Source organism: Halichoeres trimaculatus, unplaced genomic scaffold (genome assembly GCF_033239565.1).
Source record: "Halichoeres trimaculatus isolate MK-OKI-2021-1 unplaced genomic scaffold, fHalTri1.1 fHalTri1_scaffold_6, whole genome shotgun sequence".
Lineage (NCBI taxonomy): Eukaryota > Metazoa > Chordata > Actinopteri > Labriformes > Labridae > Halichoeres > Halichoeres trimaculatus.
The window spans coordinates 16115901-16142271 of record NW_027437184.1 but is presented as its reverse complement, the minus strand read 5'-3'; the positions used below and the strand labels follow the sequence as shown (position 1 = coordinate 16142271).

Below are 26371 nucleotides of genomic sequence, written 5' to 3'. Positions count from 1 at the left end.
CTATTTCAGGAACCAAAAGGTTTCTTGTAACAAATAAGAGAGTTACTGACAACATGTGTCCGAGTTGGACTGATGGGAGGTGATACAGTTTGTATTGAGTCATCCTGCGTGTGCAGACAGTGTAAGCAAACACATAAACAGATGATGAACAAAAGGACAAACATTTCCCTTTGGCTAGTGATGTGTTGAGTACTGGTGTTATTAATTTATGGAACTTCTACTACTGTGACGTTTTGTTAAGACATATCTATGATCCTGATGGTGAAACCTTCACATCAACATACGATCATTCAGCTGGAAAATTGAGATATTTCAGCGTTGACTGCGTTTTTAAATTTTCTCAAAGATTTCTGGATGTTTGGACTTGACTGAAATGTAAAATTTCCAGGCTTCAAGTCATGCTTTAAAACACTGACATCCCCAATATGAAAAACACACAGATAAAGATTAGATATCAACAAGTTAAACATTGAGTTCTCTTATCATGCTCTCGGCAGAAACTTTTTGCTTTTTCCTAATTATACTTCTTTTGAGATCAAAATCATTGGTGTTTAAGTTTGAACATTGGGTGTAACTGCAGTATTAAGCTTTGTGTTGTTAATGTGTGCTGGACAGAGTATCCAAAATATCCCAAGCAACCAAACAGCCGACTTTAGGTAAGCTATGTTTTTGTCCAGAAGATAATCTTTATATGTTTATCAGCCAAGAAAAGCGCTTTGAATTATGAGTTCTGTACTTACAGATGAGACACAGACAGAGGATTTCTTCTCCATAAATTGAGTGCACTTCATTAGGCACACTGCTCTCTTGGCACACTTGGCAAAGCCTTGCATGTTTTTTTAATCTCATTATATTAAACCAAGCATCATCATTGAAAGTGCTGAACTTTAAAAAACACTGCCACACTTTATCTCTCACTGAACGTAAAGGGCAGAGCTACTGTTGGGAGGAAGAGATATAAAAGAAAAGTTAAATTTAGCAACAGTTCCACTGGAAAGAGGCCAAGCGGCTGGCTTACCACAGAGTAAAAATATTTATATTTACACTGAGGTTTTGATTCGCAAGTGTTTCTGTGGAGCTTTTTCAAGCCTTTCTTTTTTGTTGCAAATAAAACAAAATAGAACATTTTGGTTTTTTATTAGTTAGAAGAATAAATAACTATTTTATGGTGTTTTGATCCTCCAAATGTCCTTTAATCATTTCAATTTGGCGATGAAGTGAACTTTGAGGAAGTTGTGTTCACTTTCTTTCAGAGGTTAAAACAAGAAAGCTACCAGAACAAAGCATGTCATATAAGGCACAACACTTAATGAAGTATTAATCAGTGCCTTTAAAGGGCTAATCTGAAGTTAAGTTGTGTTTTTTGTTTCTATTTTTGATTTATTTTCAAGGCACAAACTTGACACAGCTTTGAGGCTCTGTGGTATAAATGTTAGAGTTTAAGCTGATGACAGTCAGTGCAGTTATTTTAACAGGCCACATAAATTAAATACCAGACAGAGGTGGGCGTGTGGTTTTAGAATGAATTGTAAAGTCCAGATTTCTAATTATTGTCACACATTTGTGCTGTTATTTTGGTAGATAAAAGCAAGGCGTCCATTGTTTGAATTAATTATGAAAACACTGGTGACAAGCTGGAACTATGTTGCATTAAATACAAAGAAAGAAATTAGAAATACACAGTGGAAGAAAGTCTAATCAAAGAGCAATTATCAGCCATCCCTTATTAGAAGGTTTGCATAAACAGCTCTTACTCTGAAGGTTTTACTATGAGCCCCCTCCTGAGAGACAAACTACATCAGCTTTTCTCCTGCTATCAGATTACACTCGTCTCGTGCCAGTGTCTGAGGGACAGCTGCCTAAATGGGACAATGTCAGCCAAGGACACGTGAAGCTGATCTGCAATATGAGCCATAATGTAGGACGGCGTGCTTGTATCCTGTTTGTCTTCTTTATAGGAGCGACAGAGGCTGGAGACCATCTTGAATCTATGTGCAGAGTATAACCACGAGGACAGTGCTGCAGAGCTGGCTGAGGTGGTGAAGAGTGGACTTCTGAGAGGCACCTGCTCAGACTTAGCAGGGGGATCGTCTCTTCCGGGATTGGACCGACCCCAGAGAGAGAATGACGAGGAAACTCAGAGAGAGGAGTCCAGCAGCACAGAGAGCACACACCAAGAGGTAATAAAGTCTCCTGTGGGTTTAACAGTATGGATTCTTTTTCTTCACTGAGGAACTCATTTTTCGTTTCTAAATACTTCCTCAGTGTGAAGAGCTGTTTGCCGGTCAGGAGCAGGTCTACCTGGAAGAAGAGAGAAACAGGATTTTGGCTCAGGTCGATGATTTAAAGCAGAGAGTCAGTGATTTGGAGCAGCAGCTACAAGAGACCAAACAGGAGGTTGATGCTGTTTTAACTTCAAGTATTTGTTTAGCTGGACAGTGCTTATGGTTTGCAGACCCTGACCCTATATTTGTCTGTAGGTGGAGATGGAGCAGGCCCTACTGCAGGCAGAGAGGCAGGCCGAGCAGGAGCAGGTGGAGGCTGAAAATGAAATCATCTCTCAGCTGCAGCTCAAACTGAGCCAGATGGACAAGGCCACCCAGAAAGAGAAGGACAAGGTGGGCAGCTGGGTCAAAACACTGACACTGTAAATGCTGTCAGTTTGCACGTACATGTTCGATGTTTTCTTAAACACTCTTTTTTGAAGAAGATCTCAACTGACTTGCACTGCTTATTTACTGTATTACCTGTGTGTCCTAAAACACAAAGCACAAACTGTCTTCTCTTTCAAAGCTTGTTGGGTTTAAAAGGAGTGTGTTAGGCTCAAAGCTGGATGTGACAAACACTAAAAGTTGATTGAGACGTGCGTGTAGCTTGCGGTTTCCTCCATGTTTAAACTTACAAAATATTAAAAGCATCATAACTCCTAACCCTCTTCATAACTTTGCCTCTGCTCTAATCCTCTTATTCTTTAGCTGCCCTGGTCTGGTAACTTAAAGCTTGGCTGCATGGATTTTGAGTTGTCTGTGATTTTTGTTTTGTTCTCCCTCCACTGGTGTGTATATGTGCGTGTGTGAACGTGGACAAACGTGGCGCCTGTGTGTGTGTGTGTGTGTGTCTGTTTGTTTTTAGGGGAGGGCTAATGTGTCGGCTGAGCGGAAGGCCCTGGAAAAGCAGAGGAATGAGTACAATGAGCTGAAGAGGCAGTTTGATAGGTGCCCCTTGTCTCAAAGGGAACAGTTACAGGAGCAGCTCAGCAGGGTCAGTGTTCTCACACAGCCCACAGGCTGGCAACAGTGAGTTATAAAATACCAGAAAACACCGTGCTGTATGATCTGCACAGAAGGCCGCAGACGTAACCCTGACTCTGTTTAGAAGCACTCAGAGTTACTCATTCTGCAGACTGTGCACTTCTTTCTTTTCCTGCTCGTGCTCTTCATGTAATCGAAACATGTGAGGACTATCCCATTTGTCTGTTCCACTTTACATCAAGCTACGCTTTTGCAGCTCCAGCAACTTTTCAAACTGCTGCTCTTCCCTGCAGTTCCTTCTTTCTAGACGCTTGAAATAAAAAATGCAACTAGTAAACTTAATCTCATTAACAGCTTTGCCCTGAAAGTTTGCATGCCTTGTACGATGAACAGTTTTAGTCACATTTGGCACACTTGAAGCCTTTTAAGCAGATCATTGTCAGATTGACGGTTTAGTCTCAGTCATGGACATTTTTTCTCTTGCAAACATATCCCATGAAAACGACTGAAACAATCAGTCCAGACTGTCTTAATCTGAAGACAGTCTAAGGAAAAATCAGAGTACTCATGTCATGAGCACATGTTCTTAAAACAGAGGTGAAAGTGCATATGTTCTGTACTATTCCCAACTACTGATGATCAATGAAGGAGAATAACATTGTGGTTTTGGTTAATCACTTCTGGTTGAGGTCTTTTCTTGGGATTTTGTTTACCACAAGAAAATCAAAGAATATCATCTATTTTATTTGTGCATAACATGCTTTTAAATCTGCATGTAGAAAGCTGAAGCTCTGGAGTCTGGGACCAAGCAGTTTGAGGAACTGGAGTTTTGTCAACTGGAGGCAGAGAGCAGCCTGGAAGAAAGGAAGGATGCTCAGAGCTCACAGCTTCAACAGGAGAGAGCAGAGTATCACTGCAGCGTGGCCAAAAGAAAGGTAGGAAACAGAAACGGGAAGTGCAATAATTGGGTAAAATCTCATCATTTACACAAGACTCAGTGTGGCATTAGAAATGTATTTGCTGTTTATTTGCAGGAGAAGATGTGTGTTCTGGATGCTCAGGTGAAACAGCTCGGGATACAAGCAGCTCAAGACTGTGAGAGGATGGCTAAAGACAGGATGCTGACTCTGCAGCTGTTATTCAAGGTTAGCTTGCCAACACAATGAATTAACCTAGGGAGACTATTTGATTTATGATAAAAATGCTGTGCAGAGTGTTTACTGTTTATGCTCCCTTTACCTTCAAGGAGCAGGACAGGTTGACCGCCCTGGAGAAGAGGTACCAAGCATTGACAGGTGGAAGAAACTTCCCAAAACAAAACAACAGCATGAAAGAGGTGAGCAGAAACATGCCACAAGTTATTTCGCGGATCTCTGTGGTTACTTAGCTGGGGAAGGCCTACTGCTTTTTTGAAACTGAGATGAACTTTTCAAACAGGAGTTGCTTCACATCAGTGAACCTGACCTTGCTTGTGTGGATGGTAGCTCCTGTCCCTCTTCTGCCTCCTACTCCTCCTCTCACATCCCTTCCCCTGAATTCTTTCCTGTTAAACCACAAGAGGTAAACTACAACAAAATACTAACAACATAACCAGAGTAAACCCACTTGGTTACTGTGATGTAGGGTGTTTGTCTCAGTGTTTTTCAGGTCTGAACATTCTGCAGATTGTCAAGTATACACTCTCTGAGTGAATTAATTTATTATAGTCACACAGCAGCCAGCCATCTCTGGGTAGGAAACACAAATGCTCTGTAAGATTCGGTTTTGAAGAAAAACAGGGAATGGGGAAAAATGGTCAACTGATTTTATTTAACTGTTTTTCCAAGCTAGCAGAGCAAATTTCATTGGCCACCTTAAGCTAAAAGACAACAACAGACTCATGTGGAAACCTGAACCCAAAATGCAAGGAGTCTAACATGCTTGAGGGCAACTAATTGCACAGTCTCAGGGGCATTTACATTGAGTACCATCACCATTAGAGTTCTGACTCAGGCATAATGAAGAGCACAGTATGTTAGACAGACGTGGGCGTGTTGGTTGTGGCATTTTGCCAAACAGCTCAGTTTTAACCCCAATTTCATCCTTTTCCACTTTATTAGTTGGTTTAGCTGGAGGTAACACTGTACTCATGTCGTGTCAGACACCTCAGAAAAACAAGTTTCTGATTTAGAAAATTCATGTGAAGTTGGATAAACAGCTCGGGACTCTGGCAACAATTTGGTGTCCACCTTACTGATGCGACATCTTATGCTTCAGTCAAAATCTTATCAGTGTTATAAAAGTAACTAAACTGGTACACAGATGGACCTGATGTTACATCTGACTTTCAAATTGCACAAGAATATGCAAGCCAGAAAACAACGTTTGAACTCAATAACTGGGACCGAAAGCAACACAAGTTAAGCATACAATATAAAACACATGGTCACTGTTATGTTTTGGACTTTACAATGCCTTTGAAAAACTAACATCACAATGACAATGTCCATTCTAGGGCTGGGACAATATGCTTTTCTCATGATACAATTCTATTATGACTTTTGTAATTTAAATTGCGATTTGTTGATAGTTACTAATCTTGACGCTGAGGAGTGCAGACGTGCCTCTGCTTGCTCCTGCTGCTTACTGCTTTGCTTTGCTTTTAAATCATTCTACTTTTTCTACAAGTCTTGGATATGATTTTATTCTCTTTCTTTAATTGAACCAAGACTTTTTAAATCATTTTATGTTTTTTTTACAACTTATCTGACGAGCCTGCGACTACAATCTTCTCAACATGCTAGAAGTGGAGTCTCCCTGTGAAAGCTGTCGGATGTATCAACAGGAAATCTATGCACTAAAAGAAAAGATTTTTGCCCTGGAAACTGAAAAAGGACTTCATGAAACACTCCCAGTGGAACCCAGTGGTAAGAAGTCCACTTTTACTTTTAAAGGAAAGGGTGAAAAAACGACTACCTTCAATGTAAAGCTAAATGATACCGTGTCTTTTCCGAGACTCTGCAGAGACATTTATGATGAACTTGGTGCTAAGCCAAAGCGAAGTCAAAATGTTGGTATCAATGGAAGATGTGCAGCATCACCCGTAAAGTTAACAAACAGATTTTTACCACTGTCAGAGCCAAATGTGATGGACTACAACAAACAGAGAGCAAACAGCAAAATTCCTGTGCATAACAGTAACCATGAAGCCAGTACAAAGCAGCAGACGGACAGAAAAACTGTGCCACAAGTCAAGGTCAAAGATACCCTTGTGCTTGGAGACGGAGCCATATCTGATATAAGCATGAACAGAATGGTTACTTGCAGCTATCCCAGTGCCACTGTCTCTGACATCACTAAACTCCTACCCAAGGTACTGGCAAAACACCAAGGAGTGAAACGGCTGATTGTTCACGCAGGTGCAGTGGACGTCAGGAAGGATCAGTCTGAAATCTTAAAGAAAGACTTTGATGAGCTATTTGAGAGTCTTGATAAACTGGAAATAACAACGTTTATCAGTGGACCTCTCCCAAATATTGACAGGAGGATAAACAAATTCAGCCGGCTGCTTCAATTAAACACATGGCTGTCTGGAGTCTGTGAGTCCAGGGGACTGCATTTCATTGAAAACTTTAACCTTTTCTGGCAAAGAGACGATCTGTTTAAAGGAAAAGGCCCACACCTGAACAGAGGTGGAGTGAGTCGACTGACGGATAATCTTCTCCATGCTCTGCGGCATCATAAAAGGCCGAGACCTGGCCCTGTGCTCCCAGAAAAGGAAAGGAGTGAGAAAAGAGCCCCTGCCTTGCCACCCAAGGACCCAGCAAAAAACTCAGCCACAGCAGCACCTCCAGCATCCAGAAAACAGGATTCAGACACAGCGGGACCTCCACTGCACTCACCACGGCCCTCACCACGGCCTTCACCACAGCCTTCACCACGGCCTTCCCCACAGCCTTCACCACGGCCTTCACCACGTCCCTCAACACGGTCCTCACCACGTCCCTCAACACGGCCCTCACCAAAGCCTTCATCGAGGTCCTCAACACGGCCCTCACCACAGCCTTCACCACGGCCCTCAACACGGCCCTCACCACAGCCTTCACCACGGCCCTCAACACGGCCCTCACCAAAGCCTTCATCTGGGTCCTCAACACGGCCCTCACCAAAGCCTTCATCTGGGTCCTCAACACGGCCCTCACCAAAGCCTTCATCGAGGTCCTCAACACGGCCCTCACCAAAGCCTTCATCGAGGTCCTCAACACGGCCCTCACCAAAGCCTTCATCGAGGTCCTCAACACGGCCCTCACCAAAGCCTTCATCGAGGTCCTCAACACGGCCCTCATCAAAGCCTTTATCGAGGTCCTCAACACGGCCCTCACCAAAGCCTTCATCGAGGTCCTCAACAGGGCCCTCACCACAGCTTTCACCACAGCCCTCACCACAGGCCTGGGACCCGCCTGCTGCATCTACACCCTCCGGAGACGCTTCGCTGTCGTTCTTGTCTCCACCCTCACCCATGAGACTACCTGATCACCTTGAAAGCTTGGTGAAATCAGGGATCAAAATGGTTCCCCTGACGCCAGATGTGACAAGGTCAAGGATTTTATGCTCGAAAAAGAATCCAGCCCCCCTCCCACCCCGGGCTACTCCACCAACCAAAGCCCCCCCAGCTCGGCCCCCACCATCGGTGCCCACAGCTGTTATCACCAGCAGCGTCACTGCTGTTGTCTAGGACACTGAAGGCCTCTGTGTTGCTCTATCCCATATCAACCAGAGGCCCAGGGAGGAAGTGTTGTCTTCTTCAGTCATAACAATCATCAAACCCTGCAGATTAGAAAAGAGAGGGACAGTCAGACTGTCCCATCAGAGAAATCTAATCCATATCCCTTGTAAGAACACAGCGCCCACTTCAACCTTAGTTAATCTTAAACATGCAGTACTCAATGTCAGATCTTTAAATAACAAATCACTTTTAATTAATAATTTTATTTCCTCTTATGATCTTGATTTTATGTTTTTAACTGAGACATGGCTTGACAAAAACACAGCTAAAGCAGTCCTGATTGAGTCTAGTCCACCTCATTTCAGTTTTGTGTCTGAAACACGACAAAACCAGAGGGGTGGGGGAGTCTGTGCCATATTCAGGGACAATATACTCACCCGCAAGTTGTGGTTTGGAGTTTTTTCATCATTTGAGTATCTGTCATTCAAAATGGAGCTAAAACAGTCTTCCATACTTTATATCACCATCTACAAACCACCTCAGAGTTGTTTTATTGATGATTTTACCGAATTTCTTTCAGTTGTGTGCACTGATTTCGACTGTTTGGTCATAACAGGGGACTTGAATGTGCACCTGGATGTAGCCCATGACAAACAAGCCAGAGAACTCACTGCTGTCCTTGAGACGTTTGGTTTAACTCAGCATGTAACTGAACCCACCCACAGCAGAGGACACACTTTGGATGTGGTCATTACTAAGAATGTTTCCATTTCAAAAGTGGATGTTGTCGATGTTGCTCTGTCTGATCATTTCTGCGTTTTTTTTGACCTGTCTGTTACACCCAAACCAGCATTTGGGTCTGCAGTCGTTAAGAGGAGACTCATAAATGACAGCACAGGGACACAGTTCAAGGAAATGATTCAGTTTGATGATGCCCTGTGTTCTAATGTTGATGACCTGTTGAGCTCTTACACGTCAAGTGTTTTAAATGTTTTGGATACCATTGCTCCTGTCAAGGTTAGAATGGTTAAAGATATGCAAAAGGCGCCATGGAGAAAAGAAGACTCAGTCAGGGCACAGAAAAGGGAGTGCCGTAGAGCTGAGCGGAAATGGCGCAAGTCAAAGCTCCAGGTTCATTATGAGATCTACAAAGAAAAGTTATGTGTGTTTAACCAGACTTTACGTAGAACAAGAGAAAACTATTTTTCTCAAATCATCAAAAGCTACAGTAACAACTCTCGTGTCCTGTTTGCTACAGTCAACAGATTAACAAATCCTCCAGCTTCACTGCCCCCAGAACTCATTTCTACATCCAAATGCAATGAGTTCGCAATATTCTTTAACGACAAAGTTCAAGCCATTAAAAGTACAATAATTCCATCAATACAAGGAACTACTCTGCAGCCACTTAGACACCCAGAACTGACACATTTCTCATTAGTAACTAACAAAACAGTTGAAGAGATCATCTGCAATCTGAGTCCATCAACGTGCTGCCTTGACGAGTTACCCACTAGATTTCTAAAGTCTGTGTTGAGCAGTTTGTTACCACAACTCGCTCATCTGGTCAACATCTCACTTCAGACTGGAACATTTCCAAAGGCCTTAAAAACTGCTGTCATTAAGCCTCTCCTGAAGAAGAGCAGTCTTGATGCCACAGTACTGAATAACTACCGGCCTGTATCAAACCTGCCATTCTTAGGCAAAGTCCTAGAAAAAGCTGTATACCAACAGCTTACCGACTTTCTCCTGCATAACAATGTGTTTGATACTTTCCAATCAGGCTTTAGGCCCCACCACAGCACTGAGACAGCTCTGGTCAAGGTGACAAATGATATCCGCCTGAACACAGACGCAGGCAAAGTCTCAGTCTTAGTTTTGCTGGATCTGAGCGCTGCCTTTGACACTGTTGACCATGTGATCTTATTACAGAGGTTAGAAAACTGGGTGGGAATATCTGGTACTGCTTTAAACTGGTTCAAGTCTTATCTCGAGGGCAGGACTTTCTTTGTTGAAATTGGTAACTGTGTCTCAGACCAAATGGCCCTGACCTGTGGTGTTCCCCAGGGTTCAATCCTGGGACCCCTATTGTTTAATTTGTACATGCTCCCATTGGGTCAGCTAATACGCAGCTGTAATGTGTCCTACCACAGTTATGCTGATGACACTCAGATCTACGTGTCAATGACGGCAGGCGAACATGGGCCTGTAGATTCACTCTGTCGCTGCGTTGAACAGATCAGTATGTGGATGCAGAACAATTTCCTCCAGCTGAACTCAGACAAAACTGAAACCATTGTCTGTGGCCCACAGAAACAAAGAGAAAGGGTTATCAGTCATCTTCAGACTCTCTCTCTAAATGTGAGTAACCAGGTTAGAAATCTAGGGGTGATATTGGACTCAGACCTGAACTTTAACAGCCACATTAAATCAATAACATCAGCGGCTTTTTACCATCTCAAAAACATTGCCAGGATTAAAGGAATAGTGTCTAAACCTGACTTAGAGAGACTGATCCACGCATTTGTCTCCAGCAGGTTAGATTACTGTAATGGCCTGCTCACTGGACTCTCAAAACGAGCTGTAAGACAGCTGCAGTACATCCAGAACGCTGCTGCTCGGGTCCTGACCAGAACCAGGAAATATGACCATATAAGTCCAGTGCTCCGGTCTCTGCACTGGCTTCCTGTGGCTCAGAGAATAGACTTTAAAACAGCTCTGCTTGTTTACAAGTCCCTTCATGGTCTAGCACCAAAGTACATCTTGGACATGCTAGAACCATATGAACCAACTCGGTCTCTGAGAACCTCAGGGAGGGGTCTCCTGCTGGTGCCCAGAGTCAGGACTAAACACGGTGAGGCTTCATTCCAGTTTTATGCCCCCAAAATCTGGAACAGTCTGCCAGAAGATGTGAGACAGGCCTCAACTCTGACAATGTTCAAAGCCCGGCTGAAAACAGTTCTGTTCAGCATAGCATACAACAACTGAAAGTATTTTATCTGCACTCTCCTCTTCTAATTTAATTAATCATTTTTAATGTTTTATGATGTGATTTTATGCAATGATTTTATTTTGCCTATTGTGATTTTATTTTATGTTAGCTGTAAAGCACTTTGAATTGCCTTGTGTATGAATTGTGCTCTACAAATAAACTTGCCTTGCCTTGCCTTGCCTTACTATTTTTGCGATTGTTAGTTTGCTTTTTTTAACATCATACCATGTGAAAAAGTTAAATGATGATGATAATGTCTACAGACTATATCAGGAGCCATATTTTCCCATAAAGTGCACATCACGTGAGTTAGAGAGAAAAATTTCGCCCTCTGCTGGAGAAAGGTGGTAACTTTTTTCCAATCAAGTTTATAAACCAAGACTGAAAAGAAGAATTTGAATTTGAAAGAAAAAAAAAAATTGACAAAGAATCATAGTTGTGATATTGTCAAACAAAAAATCTTACTATATCGATTTCCATTTTTTTCTCCCACTCCTTATCCATACATGATAATATTTATCTTTGCACAGCAGATAACTTTTAGCGTCAATATCTCACTCAATATTTCTGTTAGCTTCTTAGCATTACTTTTAGCTAGGTATTCAGACCCTACCATGTTGTTTAATATAATCAAATAAAGTTAGTCTGAAATTGGAAAGCTGTTAGATTAGGTGTTGTTTTACTGAAGGAAATTGATGAACATATATGGATTTTATGAAGGATCAAGCACGTGATATTAACTATTAAACATGTTGTTAGCTTTGGAGGAACTGAACCCACATCTCTTGTATGTTGTAAGAAATTGTTTAAAAATATTTATTCTTCAAAGTGGTTTTCTAAATGTTTCCTAAATGTTTCACCAGAGAAAAATAGCTGCTCTGGGAATTTGGAAAACTGAGGCTAATTGTTTCATAAGCAAGTGTACGTAAGATTTAAACCTGAAAGATAATTTGGGGTTTACTAGACAGTAGGGTGTCTGACATAGCTCCGTCTAAAACAAAGGGTTAGTGAGCTCTCATGTCTGTATACAGTATAAGCTATAGAAGCATGGCTCTTCAGTCCTGTTTTCCCTGTGTTTGGCTGTTGGTGCAGGAGTACCTCAGGCTCTCTGATGTCTATAAGATGTATGGAAATGCTGCTCTGCAACCTCACTCCTCCTCCCCTGCTGCTCTCCACTGCCTGTCCCTCACTGTAGCTCCAACTCTGCCCTGCGAGGTAGAAACTCTGCCTGCTCACTGATGTTACATATCTCAAAATGTCTTTCTTGTTGATGCACCTTCTAAACTTTATTTTTCACTTTCTTTCCCTCTTCCTTGTCCGTATGTGTCCTGTTCCTGTGTGTTTATGCTGACTGTTGTCTGTTTGAAGGAGTACATCACAGTTAGTCAGTTGAGCCATATCTTTGGGATGCAGAGACTCGATCCCTCCTCTTCCATATCTACTCCATCATTCCAACTTGCCAACTCTCAATCTACCTTTTCATGCCACTCTACTGCATGTGGACCTTCCTCCTTTCTCTCTGCGAAGGTTTGCTATTCTTTCTGCACTGATGAGGCCTTGTTTTTCTGATACCACTGCCACCAAAGCATTATATTGCAGCAAGAACTCTGTCCTGTTTCTTTTCTACCTGCTTGGTTCTTCTGGTGCTGATTTCTGCTCCTGCACTGCTCCCCTTTCTTTGCCCAAATGCTTTTCATCACCTTAGAGCCAGCCTGAGCTGAGCAGGAATGTAATGCCTCCACTTAACCTCGAACGCTGGTACCAGGACATCATGGCTGCTGGAGAGCCTCAGTCATGTCCTCCACCACTGCCTGCAAAGACTTTTTCCACACGCAGACAGGGGCAGGTACAATCTCAAATCTTTCTTTTTCAACTGCATTACCATAACACTCTCAGAGTGCTTTGATCTTATCTACCATCCACATTTATGTGACTGTGAGGCCCCCTAGTGGACAAACTAAAACTAGGTAAACATATATTATAAATTAACCAATCTGTTTACTCGTTTATTTTAAACAATTTTACCTTTTTTATTTATAGAGCACCAAATCACAACAAATATTGTCTGAAAATACTCTGAAAACACTTAATCAGTGTATTTTCAGACAATACCAGCCCTACTGGTATTGTCTGAAAATACACTGATTAATGTTAGACTATTAACAAAAACCCAACATCAAGACTAGATAAAGGGTCTCATCTCATCTTACCCCCATGAGTAGAGAACTTTGCACAAATTTTATATCCATGTTTCATAAAGTTATGATTGAAAGTTGGTTTCAAAATATAATTTTAAAAGGAGATTCTGTATAACAGTAACATATCATCACCAAACAGGCCACCTCTTGTAAGAGTTGTTGAGCATTGACTTGAATCCTCGCAGGAGTCAAAGATTTTTTTTTGTTTGAAAGAAGAAAAAAAAAAAACAGAAAAAAAAAACCACACACAGTGTGAATCATTGCAAAGTGAAATGAAGTAATCAGTCCTTTGTTTACCTTTGTATTATTATACATGCTGAAATAAAGGAGACCAGAATGTAAGTGTCTGAAAGCTGCAAAGGATCATTTTACATCAGCAAAGCTCACTCTAGACTTCTCTGCTGCGTCACATCAGGTAAATGGTACTAAATAATGTGTTGTTGACTGAACTTTGCCAACATTTTGGAGATTTAAGGGTAAGATTAGTCTGTAAATGGAGTTTATGGTTTCCAAGCAGAAATAAAACATCCCATAACTTTGTATTAAAGCTAGAAAAAGTCTGCTTGACTGATACTTAAAGTGCACAAAGCGTTGTCTCCTCACTGCTACAGATTCAAGAAAATTAATTTCTCTGTCAGATCAGAATGGAACAAAAGAAAAAAACAAAAACAAACAAACAAAAAACCTTTTGAATCAGAGGTACTTGTAAAGAAGGCAAGGCAAATTTATTTATATAGCACATTCCAGCAATTCAAAGTGCTTCACATAGACATACAAATAATCAATTAAAAGGTCAGCAAAACACATCAAAGAAAACATCTAAAAACCAATTAAAAAAACATTTTGGTCCAAGTAAAATAAAAATAAAATAGAAAATTAAATGGAAAAATCAAAAGAATTTAGAATATATTGACACAGATTTTGAGATATGAGGTATAAAAGTTGTAGTGCAGAGTTGTACAATAAAAACATGTAACAACATGATTTGTTTAAATATTTTGATAATGAACAGCTGCCCTGAGCAGACCTAATACTTTTCTGGGAGTTTGTTGATGGAGATATTTGGAGCCTAAAATTTGGATGCTGCTTCTCCATGTTGGGACTGAAAACAGACCTTTTCCTCATGACCTGAAGGGTCTTAACGGTTCATACAGGATTAGAAGGTAATCAATACATTTTGGCCCTTATACAGTCATTGATTTCGTATAGTATTTTTACATCCATCCTCTGACAGACAGGCAGCTAGTGTGAAGACCTCAGAACTAGAGGAATGTGATCCACTATCTTGGTCTTAGTGAGGGCTTGAACAGGCTGCTGCTGCCTGGCTGAATTTTTAGGGACAACTGTAAAATGCTGTTACAGAAATCTAGTCTACTGAAGTTAATGCACGGAGCAGTTTTTCTAGGTCCTGCTGACACATTAGTCCTTTGATTTGCGACTCATTCTTCAAGTGATAGCAGGCCGACTCGGTAACTGAGATCAGTTGTTTTTAACTTTAGCGTCAGGAGCTGCTTACCGACTTTTACTCCCTCTGCTTGGCTCTAAACTGCAGGAAATTTAGGCACACCCATTTGTTGATTTGTTCAGTACGTTTACCCAGAGCCCGCACGCATCTATGATTGTCTGGCAACATTATCATTACAACTGTGTGTGTCTTGTCTTCATAATTATGGTCCCAACTTTTTTTTCTATAATCTGAGCCAGTGGGACCATGTAGATGTTAAAACAGAAGAGGCCGCAAGATTGAGCCTTGAGGGACTCCACATGCTCAGATGTCCAGTTACCTATACACACAAAATAGTCTCTGAAGAACATACTCAGATATATTTTAAGTTGATAAAAACCTTGGAACAGTTCTTCCAGATAAATGCAAGAAAACAAAAAAAATGCTAAACTGATGACTGCTTCTCCTCTCAGCTTTTAAAGTCCAAGTCTGATGGTGAAGTTGGACAGGCAGCATTGTGCAGCGCTGCGGCTCTGCTGCACTCCAGTGGTCCTGCTCATGAAAGGAATGCATCCAGCAAGGTGAGTTCATGAGTTTAACACACGTTGTTTCCAAGCAGTTGAGTGATATTTTATGTGTGTTTTTACAGGGGTTGCAGCTGATGCTGAGAGAGACGTCAAACCCATTGGACATGGAGTCCAGGAGACAGTTTGTCATGCAGAACAAAGGTATTGTCCCTCAATTTTGCGTTAAATATTCAGCACACTGGCATTATTTACTCTTTAGATAAGAATTACCCAGGTTATGAAATACGCTGTTATTGCTGTTCAGGATCAGTTCATCTAGTTTGCTCGCTTTTGTTCATGCTTTTCAAAGAAAAACTGGATTAGACCAGATTTATCCAGATACACACTTAGTAAGGATGACCACATCTGCCCCAGTTGATCCAAATAGGACTTTGACTGATTTAAACACTTTGACCACACAAAAGATCCTGAAAGTGGCCTTCAATTAAATACTTTATGGTTAATAGTTGCATCTATTTGGTGGAAGTTTAATGGAAATAAAACGTTTATTTTTGATAACTTTTAGGATCACCTCATCTCAAGTTTTCTCCATCTAAAAAATAATTGACCAAAGCTAAACAGAGATAAGCTCTTGACTGGGGCTGATACAAACCTGGTCTGATTTTTTGGAATCAGTTTCATATTCAAAACCTGGTTCAATATCAAATGATTTTTGATCACGGTGTCTCAGATCAACTTTGTGTACCAAAGTAATGGTGAAGTCTTGTCAGTAGAGGGCACTGTGAGCCTATGACAGCTGTGTCTGTCTCCTCTCTGCCTGCACAGATATATCTCCCACAGTCCATCACTCCATTCTGCACCATCAGACGCCCCCCAGTGGAAACCAGGCGTACGACACCCTGAGCCTGGAGAGCTCTGACAGCATGGAGACCAGCGTCTCCACCGGCAACAACTCCGCCTGTACCCCAGAAAGGTGAGAGACTGGGAAATGAGCATTGGGCTCTGTTTCCATGGGAACACTCAAATCTGCCCCGTCTCCCAGGAGAAGGGTCACTGGGCTTTGTTCCCGTGACAACATGTTTTGCTACATGTCTGGTACACTGGCTGTTGCCATGCCAACTGTTTAAGTTTTCCTTGTTTGGGTAAGTTGAAAGCTACAGTTTGTCGCTGCTCTTTGTTTCTGTTTGCGTCTCCTCCTGCTGTCAGCATTTACTGTTGTCACAGCCGTGTCTTCACACACTCCTCTCCCGCTGTGTGTCGTAGTGCCTGCGGGCTGGAGGCCCAGAGGATCGAGGAGATGGAGAAGATGCTAAAGGAGGCTCAGCAGGAGAAAGCCCGACTGATAGAGAACAGAGTGAGTGTCTGCGGTGGAGGCCGACACTTCATTAATCATCTCTGATCCTGTCACTGACCACATGAATCCTGTGTTTTTAGAGCTGCAGCACCACTTCATTCATCACTTCGCTGATTGACAAAACACATCTGCACCTCTTTACAGTTCTAGCTTTTTGATGCTTTTCTGACAATTATGAACAGTAAAAATCTTTATATAAGAGGCGTATTTTTGCTGTTTTAGTGTGCTGTAGGTAAAATATTTTTTGTTTAATGGTAAAATCAATTGCTAATAGAAAATACAAAAGGCTTAGTGTCAATAGCAGCTCTAGATTTAAATACTACCTGTAATTCATCAGATTTTTACAGTATGTTTAAACTAAAATTTTTTAACTGTGAACATCATAGGACCATTTTTTTAGGTTCAACTTTTTTTCCACATAGAAAAAAGGGATTTTGGCCACGAGAACAACCTGACAACCTTTCCACTGTTTTCAGAGAAGGAAATAAAAAAAGAGTAACATAAACATTTAAGGGCATAATGTTCCACAAAAAAAGCTCTTTGAAATACAGCTTTCTCACATGTTTATTTAAAACAAACAAACAAAAAATGACCAGAAGTAAATCTAACAAAAGCTGCTAAAAGGTAGGCACAGACTTTAAGGCTTATAAAGACAGTAATTGTGTTGTGTCTTAATGTAGGAAATATGTACAAATATTATAAATTAATCAGTCTGTTTACTCATTTATTTTAAACAATTTTTCCATTTTTTTAATTATAGAGCACCAAATCACACCAATATTGTCTAAAGATTAACATCTCTGATTAATGTTAGACTATTAACAAAAACCCGACATCAAGACCAGATAAAGGGTCTCATCCCATCTTACCCCCATGAGTAGAGAACTTTGCACATTTTTATATCCATGTTTCATAAAGTTATGATTGAAAGTTGGTTTCAAAATATAATTTTAAAAGGTGATTTTGTATAACAGTAACATATCGTCACCAAACAGGCCACCTCTTGTAAGTGTTGTTGAGCATTGACTTGAATCCTCACAGGAGTCAAAGATTTTTTTGTTTGAAAGAAGAAAAAAAAAACAGAAAAAAACACACACAGTGTGAATCATTGCACAGTGAAATGAAGTAATCAGTCCTTTGTTTACCTTTGTATTATTATACATGTTGAAATAAAGGAGACCAGATTGTAAGTGTCTGAAAGCTGCAAAGGATCATTTTACATCAGCAAAGCTCACTCTTCTATATCCAGACTAAAAGGATATATTTTACAAAACCCTGGATTGGGACTTGAATTCTCAGGTGCCTCTTCTGACACTCACTCACTTTGTATTGCAATATTTGCCTACCATTTACATACTGTCCCTGTCTCCCTTTTCCCCCCTGTTATATTTTCCCTTTCTCTTCTCCCCATCTGTGCCTCTGTCTCCTCTCCTGATGCTCCCAGGAGAGGGAGGTGCAGGCTCGGTGGCAGATGTTGGAGGAGGAGCGGAGGAGGCGAGAAGAGGCTGAGAGGAGGCTTCTGGATGAGACGGCCCACAGGCAGAGGCTGGTGGAGGAGGAGGTGAAGATGAGAGAGAAGCACTTCTCCCAGGTCAGTGGAGCAGCAGGAGGAGACGCGCGGCGGAGGGAGGAGAGAGGTGGGGAGGGAAAGAGGGAGGGAAGGGAGGAGGGGACGCCAGACTTGGGGGAAAGGATGAGAGGAGAGACACTAAAGGGAGGCTGGGTGTGCGGAAAGATCAAAGATCCTGAGGGAAGGGAGAAAAACAGGGAGAGTGTGGCAAGAAGGGTGGAGAGTTTGAGAGGAAGAACAGGGAGGAAAATGCACAATGTGCTTACAAATAAACCTTAATCTTTACTGAAAGCATTTAATTTCCTGTCATCTCAGGCATGGGTTGTGTTAGTGAACAAAATCTCTCTTACTGTTAAACACAGAAACACTTAATCTATCTTATTTCTTTCCCTATAATAAAACATTAGAGTGTAATATAAGACAGAATACGTCTGATCTTCATGATCATTATTATATCCCTTAATATACCAGCTCCCATTAAATTAATCTTAGCTTCTTTCAGCGCATCATTTACTTCCACCTAAACAACTTCACTGTTTTGGTTCACTCTCCCCGCTCCTCTATTTGAGTAATTTTTAGCCAAAGCCGACAGATGTTTTCTTGCGTATAAGATCTGTATGCAAGCTGTACACTGCTAAACCTTTAACAGACAAAAGCTGTTACTAACTAACTCTGACAGGAGAGCGTTGAGCAACAAAAGGATCAGATCTTATCCTTGGAGTTAAAAAGGATCAGAAAGGAGGAAATAAGTTTGTCTTGCATTTATCAGGCAAATCTAAAAAACAAAACAAAACATGATGCTAGTGTTGCTACTTATCAAAAACTGAAAAACACTTAATTTTCACAGGCCAAGTTAGTCAGATTCAGACACCAAAACTATGTGAGGGCCTAATTGTAAATCATAATGAGACTAGATTTCTTGTTTTAATTCAAAGAAATGAAATGAAAATTATTGGCCTGAACTTGCTGAAAAAGTCCTTATGAAAAACTAGTATTTTATTGGTGTGAAGGATTGGAATGGCAAGGATGACGCCCTAAGCACATTTTTAGAAAAAAGGGATTCTGCATACATGAAATTTGATGTAAACAGTGTAATCAGCATCCTGAGACTGAAAAAAGTCTGAACCTCACAGTGAAATCTCAGCTGGATGTTCACCAAATTAAAAGATTTTTTTCTGGTAAAATAAGAGAAGACTTTATTTTTGTGGACACTATCACGGGTTAGTTCTTTATGGAGCATTTGTACAATTCACTCAGGAGTAGAGTTGAAAGAGAATGTTAAAAAGTTATTCAGCGTGGTGAAGCCTGAAGGTTATAGCGAAAAGTTTTCTTGTTTGTGAGAAAAAAGGGCAGCTGCAGTATCTCTGCTAAGAAATATCTCCCCATGAAAAAGGAAGAGGCTGTAACTCAGACATAAGGAGGCCAAACTGCTTCAAATTTAACATATTATATAAAAGTCATATTCCTTATATTTTCACAATTCTTGATGCAGTTTAAGTCGGTGCACCTCAAACAGGTGATATGCGCCGTGAGTGATACACCTCAGCAACTCAGCATTACATTACAGTGTAGTTTCACATCATGTTGTGCCCACATGATATTTCTGCTCTTTTTTGACTAACAAGATAAATCTTAAGCTACAAAAAGCAACAGAAGCCAAACTCTGGCATGCATTAAGGTGCTTGTTCATTACTCCTATGGTCATTCTAGTGCAACTCACTTTATGTCAAGTCTGCGTGCTCTCTATTCAGTGTATTCATCCAGTGAAAAACAGCTTTTTGAGGGAGTCCCAGCTTGGAGCTTTCAGCTTGTTTTGGTGAAAGCTCGTGAGTAGTCTTTTAGTGGTTATCAAACCCACTGAAACTGATGCTGATGCCTCTGTCTGACCTACAAGAGCATGTAAAACTATGAGTGAGAAAATTGTCCTTGTCTATAACTTAAAAGTTAATGTCTTTAAAAGCATCTGCAGATTGGGTTTCCAACAGAAAAACTTGTAATTATTACAGTGGCAGAGATTTATCATTGGTGATACTTTGGGCTGTTTTTATTATAAGAGAATAAACTAACACATGTTCAGGAGAAAATCTACAAATAGAGAAAAGAGGGAAAACGACCATAACACAAACTAAATGTTGCTAAAAAACAAGCTTTTTCAAGTTTATGGTGCTGCTCGGTTGATGTAGATAGCTACATTTCAACACATGCGAAGCTAATTTGTCTGCTTTGTCAGACTTGTTATTGTGCCCCTGTTTTAAAAAGAAAACCATCTCATGCAGCATTTATTTATTAAAATCAGGATGTGGAATTTGTTTCATTTTAAACGTTGACTCCATATAGAGTTGAATCGACTTGAGCCTCAAAAAGTGATGTCTTTGCTTAGACTTAAAAAAATCTAGATGCATCAAAAAGTGAAGACATTTAAACCTTGATGAATTTTTAACGAGTTACCCCAACAAGAAAGCGCTGTATCTACAAAAGTCTTGACTCAAAACTGGCTAAAGAACACTTTGGGACCTAACTTTTCTTCCTGCACTAACTGGTTGGCATTGAATGATATCAAACATTATTTTTTCGCAGGCCCGTCCAATGACGCGCTACCTGCCAAACCGTAAGGAGGAGTTTGACCTGCGTTCCCACGTGGAGTCATCAGGACACAGCATAGACACCTGTCCCTTTGTCATCCTCACTGAGAAGATGTGCAAGGGCCACCTGGTGAAGATGGGAGGCAAGATCAAATCATGGAAGAAACGCTGGTTCGTTTTTGACCGCCTCAAGAGGAACTTCTCTTATTATGTTGGTGAGGATACAGCAGCACTTATGTGGAATTTAGGAGTGCACATCTGCAAGGTTTACAAATTTGACTTAACAAAAACAGACATTGCTACAGAGGGACGAATAGCATTAAACAACAATGTGACTTACAGTTTATCCTGGGTTTCAGGGCAACACAGGAACAAAAGTAAAGAAAACAAAGATATTACAATGTAAAAATGATCATTAACACAATAGATAATCACTCAGATTGATCTTGTCTTCAAACATCGAAGAGCGTCGTAATAATTCTACTTATTAAAGAAGCTTATAGAAATTTTTCAATTAACTAGTATATGTATATATATATATATATATATATATATATATATATATATATATATATATATATATATATATATATATATATATATTCATTTATTTGTTACATGAACCTCTTGTTACTTCTACTCTGCTGTTTTAACTGCATTATTGAGCTAAAGTTGAATAATAAAATGGATTGTTCCAATTATCTGACTGGAGCAAACAAAATTTAACACTGATGCTTTAATTTGTATTTGTTTTTCAGCTATAAAACATGAAACATCTTCATTGTGAGAAACTGGCCTTTTGATTTTTTTCTAAATTCAAAAATACCTGACATCCCAACCAGCAGTGAAATGATGTAGCTGTTCTCAGCCCAGCATAAACATAATTTGTCTTTCAAACATTTCCATAAATCAGGGCTGTCCTTCTAAATCTATTTCATTGTCTGCAGTTTCATAAAATAATCAACCTATAACTCTTGTGAGTAACTTCCTCCCCTCATGTGTTTGTGGCCTTCAGGTTCAAGCCTCACTCAGAGATGTTTTAATACCCTCTGCACTCGCACACTTCGCCGCAGACAGTACATAAAAGAAGTTTCAGAAAAAAAGATTGTATTCTGTTTCAATTTTGCTTGACTCTGCTCATCTTTCTGTAGTTTCTGGCCTTTTGCAGAGGCTGATAACATGAGAGGAAACTCACATCTTGTATTCAGAAACTTTCAGTGCAAAACTTTTTGTAGTACCAAGGTCCAGACCTGATTTATGCAGTTCAGCCAACAGCGGTGCTGCACTCTGCTGTGTTTTTCAGCACAACTTCTGTCCCAAGCAAGCGTTTGTTCATCTGGAACCAAACAGTAATTAAAGTCGTGCTAAGTGGAATCTCCTCCTTGTTCTTGTGTGTTCAAACTGAAGTGAGTTTGTAATTCACGGGTATCAGACTGTCCCCTGAATCTGAAACGAGCACAGTTAGTTTTCTGAATAATTCACGAGCGTGTTTTGGAGACATTATTTTACAATCCTGTTCAAAATAGGATCCAGGGATATTTTCATTACTGTCGCCCCTCTTCTCCTTTCTGCTTCTCTCTCCACTCACTTGCCTAGCCTTTTCACCCTCTTACTCCTGACGAAGATGATGGTGATGATGGTGATGAAATAAGATGCAATACTTTCTCTGGATGTGTTTTTCTTGGGGAGGAGGCTAGCTCCTGGCTTGTTCGCGACTAATAAAACGAAACTCACATTTCAAAAACATTTATCTCATTACTAAGCAGATTTGACTTGTGGAGAAGGGGGAAGCAGGAGAAAGTGTCAGACGTGTTCAAAATACTTTTTTTAATTGTTGCTGGATGTTTGTTTCATAGCTGGGCATGAAAGAGACGAGAGGATCAGTGTTTGTTTGGACAGGAGTAGAATACAGAAACTCTGAAAGACGTGTGAAAACACTGATTTAAAAAAATGTTTCCTTCACAGTTACGCCTGCAGTTAATCCCAAAACTAGAGAAATCTATTAGTTTGAGGGCTGTGTCTGATCAGCTTCTTCCGCAGGTTCCCTCAAAACTAAACTACGAACTCTGCTCTACAGAGTGACATTAAAGTTACTCTGAGAAGAAATAAAAAAGATCCAAAGGACTGGACAGAAGGTCTGACCTGCTTTAAGGGAAATGAGAGATCAAATCAGGAACAAAAGAGAAACGCATCTTTTTAAGATTTACAAAAGATGAAGATGAAGCAGCGAACCTTGCCGGCAGGAGAAAGCCTAAAAAACACAGAGACAATCCAGAAAGTAGGAGTGAAGAAAACAAGTCAGATTAATAGGATGGTAAAGACTGCAGGCATCGCTGGAAATAGACTCACTGTTGTAATTAACTTTTACTGTGAAACAGTGCTGCTCATACCTATTCATGGGTTATGTGTTGCTGAGAAAAAAAGGTAATACCTCCATTATTTTACTGTTTTTTTATTTTGTGTTATGTTTCTTGATGAATGTTTTGGTTTATCTGTTTTATTAACTTTTGTTAAAACTTAGTAAAAAGACATGAATTTACATTTTGAAAAAATCCAGTTCAGCCTATAAACAGTGAGAGTTCATAAACAAACTTAATATATTTTCCTTTTTAATCCAGATTTTTTAAGGGTCTTCAGCTTTTTGATTGGTTTTATCTCAGGAACTCAAAGGCAACATTATTCTGAAGGAAATTTTAAAAATGACGGTAAAAACTGATTTTTAAAGAGGAAAAATGAGTCTGTTGTGGTTTAAAGTGAAAGCACCCTTACTACTGACTTCATTTCTTTTTACTTGCTGGAAAAAGTTAGATTTCACCTGCACTATAAATTTACAAATCAGTCCCACAGTGAAAACACTCGCTTTTTGCTCAATTTTGAGATTAAAGGGTTTTTTGTGCATCTCTTTTTACATCATTATCCTGAGTTGTAATTTATTTTATGAAACATTCATTTGAAAGTTCCTGTTTTGTGAGAAAAGTTAAACTCATTTGTTTCTGTGTCCGACGTCTGAAGGCTCAAACTAAACAAACGAAAAACAGATACATAGTTTTAGGCAGCAGCTGTAACAGTAAGAAATAAATGTGACCATTTAATTATAGAACTTTAAAACGGTCAAGAATAACCAAAAAAATTGTCTGAATGAGGACTTTTTTTCTAATTTGACGGGAAACAAACATTAATATGTATCCCCACATCACAGGCTGATGCACTGCTGGGGCTGACAGGGGTCTTGCATCAGTACAAGACATAATAAAATGTGTCTTAATATGTTTCTTTTTTCTTTTTCTCCCCAGACAAGCACGAGACCAAACTGAAAGGACTCATTTACTTTCAGGCAATTGAAGAGGTTTATTACGATCACCTACGCAGCGCTACAAAGGTAAGAAACATTCCTTTAATATCACGTACCGTTCAAAACTTCTTCTTCATCAGCTATTTTAGCACGTTTGACATGGATACATACATTACTTTTATGTGAGTACTAGAGCAAGATTTTACATTTTCATTTCAAAACACAAGTTGGCTTACTTAATAATGTGGGGGTCTTAAAATAATGACTCTCCACTAATTGGCATCATTGTGTCTAAAGATTTTGAATATGCTTTTACTTTAATTTCAAGAAAATGTGCAAGAATTGTTTAATCTTTGTAAATGCTATTTATACTCATTTTAGTATCCTTTGATTTTTATTTTCTGTAAACTGAATAAAATTAAGAAGCTTTGCCCTTTTTGAGCTGTAAATATACAAAACTGAAAATTAAAATGCTCCCTTTATGTTTGAACCTTTATGTTTTAAGTAAGTGAGTAAAGTAATCATCATATAATTATAATGATTTATATTAAACTTTTTTGTTTGCATGTTAGGATCTGAAGTACAGCAGACTGGATCAAAATCTTTTTTTTCAATCTTTAATTTACATCACACATCCCAGATAGAGGATGTTAGAGACTAAAAATAAAAAAAGACTGGAGCCTCAGATGTCTGTTTGTACATGATGGTAAATTGTGTTGTTCAGATTTACACCTCTGAGGAAAAAATGCAACAGGTGCCGCCTGCAGTGTTATCTTAGCTTCCCCCTTTCTCTGATCCTCCAGAGCCCAAACCCGTCTTTGACCTTCTGTGTGAAAACCCACGACCGCCTCTACTACATGGTGGCCCCATCTCCGGAGGCCATGAGGATCTGGATGGATGTCATAGTAACGGGAGCCGAGGGCTACACGCAGTTCATGAGCTGAGGGACCAGCAAGCGCCAGATGTAGAGACGATGGAGGGACTGAATGAGCACCCAGACACCTGAGCAGTCCACCTGAGCTGCTCCCTGACAGAGCTCCAGCTGAAGCCTGACGGTGTTAAAGGATGGACGTTTGAAAGGAAGAAAACTGTGGAGCTCTCAACGAAAAAAAAAAAAAGCCTGATGCCTTTGAGCAAGTGAGGGCTGAGTGATGGAGGTTCATAAATAAGAGTTTATGGTTTGTTGTTGTCTCTCAGCCACCATAAGAAGAAAGAAAAGCTTGAGCGACTGATATAAAATCAAAGACATCTCACAAACAATTATTATTTTTTAATTAAAGAAAAAACAAATTAAAATTTTCACACTTCAGCTCAAACTGTTCCCACTGTGCAGACGCTCTGTTATCATATTAACAGGTATTTTACTCATATTCTTTTTTTATACATTTTGAATTTCTCTCTTGAGTTCATGAACTTTCCTCTAATAAAATTTAATACCTTAATAATGTACAAAACAAAAAAAAAGTCAGAAAAAGCTAAGCTATTTTAAGACCCATTTGTCACTTATCAACTGAACATGGTGCCAAATACTTTATTTAATGTTGTAAGATTTTTACAATATGCAACAAATGTTAATATGACTTTATATATTGGTATACAGGCCTTTTATTCAGGAGAATAACGCAGCTTTGTGCATCTGTATTTAACACAATTTATGAAAGAAAACTTCTATAAGCATTTGTAACTGAATTCATAGACTTTGCTTTAATAGAAATATTGAGAAACTATCTGTAAAAAATAAAAACCTATGGTGCAGTTTTTTGTTTGTTTGGTTGATGCTGACAAACTGGCTAAACTGAGAACATTCAATTACAAAACTGTTCTTGATTTCTTAATTAGTATTTCTTTCAAACACGTTACTAATTAATGAGCTTTGTTTAATAATCTCACATGCCCTAATGAGTTTAAAACAGAGCAGATAGGTGTTCTCCTTACACAGGAATGGTCAGGTGGTTGAATTAGTTAATTAGCTCATTAGCTCTGACTTTTTGTAAAAAAATCATACCCTGTGTATTTGATTCTAGCACAGTGTAATTAACGTTGTGTCTGGCTCTGTGCTTATGCGGATCATACTGAATATAAAAACAACATGCAGTAAAATTACATGCAACTTAACATGCATGATTCAACATCAAGAAATTTAAAAGTGTCTCTATAAGTCTTCACAAACAACTTCTTGTTAAAATTCCAGCTTGAAAATATATTCACACTCTGTTTCTCTTCTACATGTGCAGATGGATGATTGTATATGACCGGGATTCATGATTAATTAAAGCAGGGATTACCAGAATGTTTAACAGACATTCAGGTAATCACAGAAACACACATTCTCCTGACAGGGACAGATTAGATTTAGATGGTTAAGTTTCAATTTGCCCAGTTTTGAAAAGAAACGTTGGGTTTAGAGAAATTTATTAAAACAGACATCCAGGTTAGTTCACAACAGGTAGAGCTGG

At 39.7% G+C, this 26371-nt stretch overlaps 1 protein-coding gene across 7 annotated transcripts in view; it reads left to right on the top strand.

The window, feature by feature from the left end:
• phldb1a (pleckstrin homology-like domain, family B, member 1a) overlaps positions 1 to 25542 on the top strand; it is a 41048-nt gene extending 15506 nt beyond the window's left edge. For 2 of the 7 annotated variants that reach the window (XM_074671634.1, XM_074671633.1), the window contains exons 7-25: positions 1959 to 2180; positions 2266 to 2397; positions 2481 to 2618; positions 3133 to 3261; positions 4031 to 4186; positions 4286 to 4396; positions 4498 to 4587; positions 4689 to 4811; positions 12041 to 12163; positions 12317 to 12475; positions 12654 to 12794; positions 15064 to 15171; positions 15240 to 15318; positions 15943 to 16090; positions 16381 to 16471; positions 17916 to 18062; positions 20619 to 20838; positions 23917 to 24002; positions 24719 to 25542. In XM_074671634.1, the coding sequence (XP_074527735.1) occupies positions 1959 to 2180; positions 2266 to 2397; positions 2481 to 2618; positions 3133 to 3261; positions 4031 to 4186; positions 4286 to 4396; positions 4498 to 4587; positions 4689 to 4811; positions 12041 to 12163; positions 12317 to 12475; positions 12654 to 12794; positions 15064 to 15171; positions 15240 to 15318; positions 15943 to 16090; positions 16381 to 16471; positions 17916 to 18062; positions 20619 to 20838; positions 23917 to 24002; positions 24719 to 24859 (2544 nt within the window). In that variant the 3' untranslated portion in view covers positions 24860 to 25542. The remainder of the gene's footprint in view (positions 1 to 1958; positions 2181 to 2265; positions 2398 to 2480; positions 2619 to 3132; positions 3262 to 4030; positions 4187 to 4285; positions 4397 to 4497; positions 4588 to 4688; positions 4812 to 12040; positions 12164 to 12316; positions 12476 to 12653; positions 12795 to 15063; positions 15172 to 15239; positions 15319 to 15942; positions 16091 to 16380; positions 16472 to 17915; positions 18063 to 20618; positions 20839 to 23916; positions 24003 to 24718) is intronic. The other 5 variants (XM_074671638.1, XM_074671637.1, XM_074671636.1 and 2 more) reach the window with 4 other exon arrangements.
• The last annotated feature ends 829 nt before the right edge of the window (positions 25543 to 26371 follow it).